Source organism: Helianthus annuus, chromosome 4, assembly GCF_002127325.2.
Source record: "Helianthus annuus cultivar XRQ/B chromosome 4, HanXRQr2.0-SUNRISE, whole genome shotgun sequence".
Taxonomy (NCBI): Eukaryota; Viridiplantae; Streptophyta; class Magnoliopsida; order Asterales; family Asteraceae; genus Helianthus; species Helianthus annuus.
In genome coordinates, this window is record NC_035436.2 from 36,988,618 (window position 1) to 36,993,077 (window position 4,460).

The 4,460-nt window shown below is 36.3% G+C and overlaps 1 protein-coding gene across 1 annotated transcript; it reads right to left on the reverse strand.

Moving 5' to 3' along the window:
• Window positions 1–226: 226 nt before the first annotated feature.
• On the reverse strand, window positions 227–4,232 carry LOC110936133 (origin of replication complex subunit 2). Its single transcript, XM_022178466.2, has 6 exons — window positions 4,000–4,232; window positions 3,035–3,141; window positions 2,230–2,362; window positions 1,185–1,479; window positions 860–1,087; window positions 227–688 (listed from the first exon to the last, which is right to left on the reverse strand). Exons 1-6 carry the CDS (start codon window positions 4,126–4,128, stop codon window positions 489–491), a joined length of 1,092 nt encoding a protein of 363 aa, XP_022034158.1. The 5' UTR covers window positions 4,129–4,232; the 3' UTR covers window positions 227–488.
• Between the last annotated feature and the right edge of the window lie 228 nt (window positions 4,233–4,460).

The window sequence follows — 4,460 nt, forward strand, 5'->3', positions numbered from 1 at the left end:
GAAATGTGAATGTCTCCAGCCTAAAGACCCTGAATCCTAATCTTCTATTAAACTGTTTACAACTTGACAGCTTATATGGTTTATGCTCAGGTCACATAGCTTTAAACGTGTTAGGATTATGTTTAATGTCTTTGACACAATCAATATGTATCAATTATACAAATCCGATATCGGAGGGTTAGACTTTACTAAACCTAATCAGATTCGGCTCTAAGTACGTCAAATCCAATCCACAAGGTCCTTATGAGTTTTGACAATGTGTAGTTAAGCCATACAATTAAATGGTTCAAAGTAGCAATGCAATCAACTCATGGTCCCTCAATGCTCACAAGGTGACCTCATAAGTTCCATCATTGTCACTAACCATATGAAATGGTACAATAAACATAACTTATGTACCAAACCAAAACATTACATCATCAATTCCTACCTGCCAACAATTTTGCCTAAAACATCATTCCCTATAAACCAACTCATGTGGCAACATCCTATTGGTTGATCTCCTGCACCAGTTTTTCGAGTGCGTCTTTTGAGAGAGGAATGTACAAGCAATCCTGTCCATCAGAGTGTCTTCGTAGTTTGACCAATTCGTGATCTTTGAATTCGGTCAGATGGGAATTTAGCGTGACTAGACTGCTGACCAGAAAACGCTCTCTACAGCTTGTGAACAACACATCAATGGGCATTCCTGAATGCAACCAAGAAAAAAGTCAAGAAAGTCAACGTTAGCCCATAAGTATCACACTGGATCGATCAAGGCCTTCTAGTTAATCTTTTTGGTTTATTTGGGCTAAACAATACATCCAAATGAGTCAAAAGGGATCAGGTCAGGTCAGAATGAAAAAAAAAAAAAGTGTACCTTCATCATCAGGATGGGCTAGTTGATGTTGTGCAAGAACTTTAAAAACGCTCTGAGCATTTGGCGTCAAGCTCTGTAAGACTATCGTTGCCGTTTTGACACTTTGTGAAGCGCTGCCATGAGCAAGAATAAGCGGATGAAAAACACCTTCAATCTTGTACGGTGCAAAAGTAGGAACATGATGCCAACACCAATTGAACTGTACATGAACCATTTTTTTGTCCCACACTGTCATTAAATTGTCGCACTGTCAGTTTCCATCAAAACAGTGGTGGCAATATGGTAAATATTGTGAAAAAATTGTCATCAGATGAATTCATCTTACAAAGAGGTGCATTCACGTGGTCTATAGAAGCAACAACACGAACATGAGAACAAGCAGCGATTCTCGCTAGAAGATGTTGGGATTCGGAATCTCGCAACCCGGGCCCGTCAATGTTGTGGATAACAAGACATACAAAAGATTCGTTTTCTGGTGCGTGGGGCCCATCAAGAAAAGCAATGAGATCATCCATTGACCGGGAATTAAAAGGTTGTTGACTTTTAATCGAGCCTCCGGAAGCAGACCTTGGTTGTAGTTTCAGTTGTTCCCATAGCACTTCGGCCATTGCCGTTGCCACCTGCATATTTATCATTAATTAAAAAAGAAAAAAAGAATGGGTATGAAGATTAAGTAGCTTAGCATTTTTTTCCTTCTTTTTTTTATAATTAAATTATACCAACAAAAGGAAATAATCATAAATTACAATTATACTGAAAACATGAAATGTATATGTGCCAGAATAAACTTAAGATAGTAGATTACTTTATTCATACTAACAAGATTAGCTAGAGTTATTATCTCTACCAAATTCAAAAGTCAACAAACAAGTGTATTGTCCCTTTGGAGGATGTTGACCAATCACCATGCATCATCATCATCATACTCAGTAAATCCCACCAATAGCAAAGCTAAGATAGGATCTGAGGAAGGTAAGATGTAGACAACCTTACCTCTACCCCATAGAAATAGAGAGGCTGCTTCCAGTGAGACCCCCGGCTCGATACTAGTTTTGTATCAAGCCTTGGACATGAGGCGCATAACACTCAACAATCGGGACAAAGGCCGATTTGTGCATGCAGGGGCGAAGTATAAAAGGGGTGGGAGGGGGCGCCCGACCCCCCGAACTTTTCGCTCAGTAGTGTTATATATGTAGTTTTCGTATAGAAACTTTTGGTATATATGTTTTCGACCCCCCGGGTTCTGTAAAAGCATTACCATACATTATGTCCATGTGTTAGTGCCTTCAACTGAATGATAATGTTGACACACACAAAAGCACAAAACATATATATATATATTTAAAATTATGTAAATAAAAAGAGCATACCTGTTTAAGATTGATCGACTGAAGATATCCATTAACTACGATCACACTATACTCTGTTAAAGCTGTTGAGGCAAAATCTTCAATGAGAGTCTTCTTAGATCCAAAACCATAAAGTAGAAGACCAAAACCATACCTGCAAGAGTTCAAAAATAATATTTATTAGTTTTTATTATTTAATAACATTGACCCCCGAAAAACAAATCCATAATTAACTTTTTAGTGTCGTTGAGTTCTGTCTTGGTTCAAACTGATAAACAAACTGTTTAGTTTGGTGCAAAACATTGATCCTTACATGTAAAGAACATTTTGGGGTTAGAAAACAAAAGATATTTGTATCAGTATGAATATTCAAAAACACTAATGTGACTCCAAAAGCGAACCTTTTCTGGGGCATAGTGAGACTTTAAATCAATGAGTACATATTGAACCTTAATAATATTAGTTTATTTGTCAAATGAACAAACATGACAACAACTAATGTTTGTTTAGTTAAATGAATCAATATGAACAAGCTTTTTGTTCGTTCATTTAAGTTTGTAAACATTCAGATACATAATAGCTTTATTTTTTTAATGATAGACTATTTTTAAAATAATCTATGTATTTTACAACTTTAGACTATGTTGTTTATCTATTACTGAACGAACATGACCAATCTAATTTTCTTAACAAACGAACTGGAGCAAGAAAGTATTCCTATTGTTAAATTGTTAAACTTAAACGAACAAACCACCCTTCGCGTTCACTCTGTTCGTTTAAAGCCATAACTGCACATTATAAAAGAAATGAGTGGGAATGTACATACTGTAACTCAAAAGCCCACTCATTGTACAAACTTTTGTAACTATCTATCAATGAAGCAATTTCCTTTTCATGTTTTGGCTCAATTTTAGACACCTCGGCTCGAAGATCCTGCAACAATGCAAATTTATAGAGAAATTAGATCCACTCTTTGATTCTTGGACACCTTTCTTACCCTAAATCTCTATCAATTGCAAACAAAATGACCCTAAAATTTAGTAACAACTACTAATAAGTAATAACTAATAACACAATTGCATATTACAAAGAAAGTAGATCTACTGTTTGATTTTTGGATGCAAAACCACCTTTCTTACCCTAAATCTGTATCAATTGCAAACAAAATAACCCTAAAATTTAGTAACAAATACTAATAAGTAATAACTAATAACACAATTGCATCATCATACTCAGTAAATCCCACCAATAGCAAAGCTAAGGTACGGTCTGAGGAGGGTAAGATGTAGACAGCCTTACCTCTAATCCGTAGTAATAGAGTGGCTACTTCCAGTAAGACCCCGGCTCGATAGTAGTTTTGCATCAAGCCTTGGACATAAGGCACATAACATTCAGCAATTGCATATTACAAAGAACTTAGATCTACTCTTTGATTTCTGGATGCAAAACCACCTTTCTAACCCTAAATCTGTACCAATTTCAAACTAAACAGCCCTAACATTTTGTAACAACTACTAATAACTAATAAGTAACAGCACAGTTGCAATTTACAAAGAACTGAGATCTACTCTTCGATTTTTGCAAGCAATATCACCTATCTAACCCTAAATCTGTCCCAATTGCAAAATAAACAACCCTAACACTCTGTAACGGCTAGTAATAACTAATAACACAAGAATCGACCATCAATTTGTTGTTTTACTATCTCCACAGCAAAAATCAAAAAGCAATTATTCGTAAAACGAACTAAATACGTCGTATAATCATGCAATTTGGAAAAAAATCGATAACCTGTTCATCAACGAGATCGATTTCGGAAAGCTTTCGAGCGGATTTCTTCCCGGACTTTCCAGACTCCTTGGCTAGAAAATAGTTTCTGGAGAATTCAAACTCATCTTCATCAATATCATGATCCTCCATTTTAGTGACAGAATCAGTATCTGCGATGAGAACAACAGATTAATCGGACTGAGAAGATTTCATATTGGTTGTTGTGTTGTGCCCTAGTTATCCTTTGGTTTCCCGCCATTTTTCTTACATTTGGGATCGGTTTCGGTGGTGTTTTGGGTATATCAAAGCCCGGTCCAAAGGCCCAACCGGATCCATAGAAGTTTTATTGAACGAGTGGGTTACCGGTCGCACTTCGCGCCGGGTTCCAAACGTAAATAGAATAAGCAAGTCATGAAAGGGACATTTTATATGACGATAAAAAACACGTCATGGTCATATATTCAAAACTCATGGAAAAATTA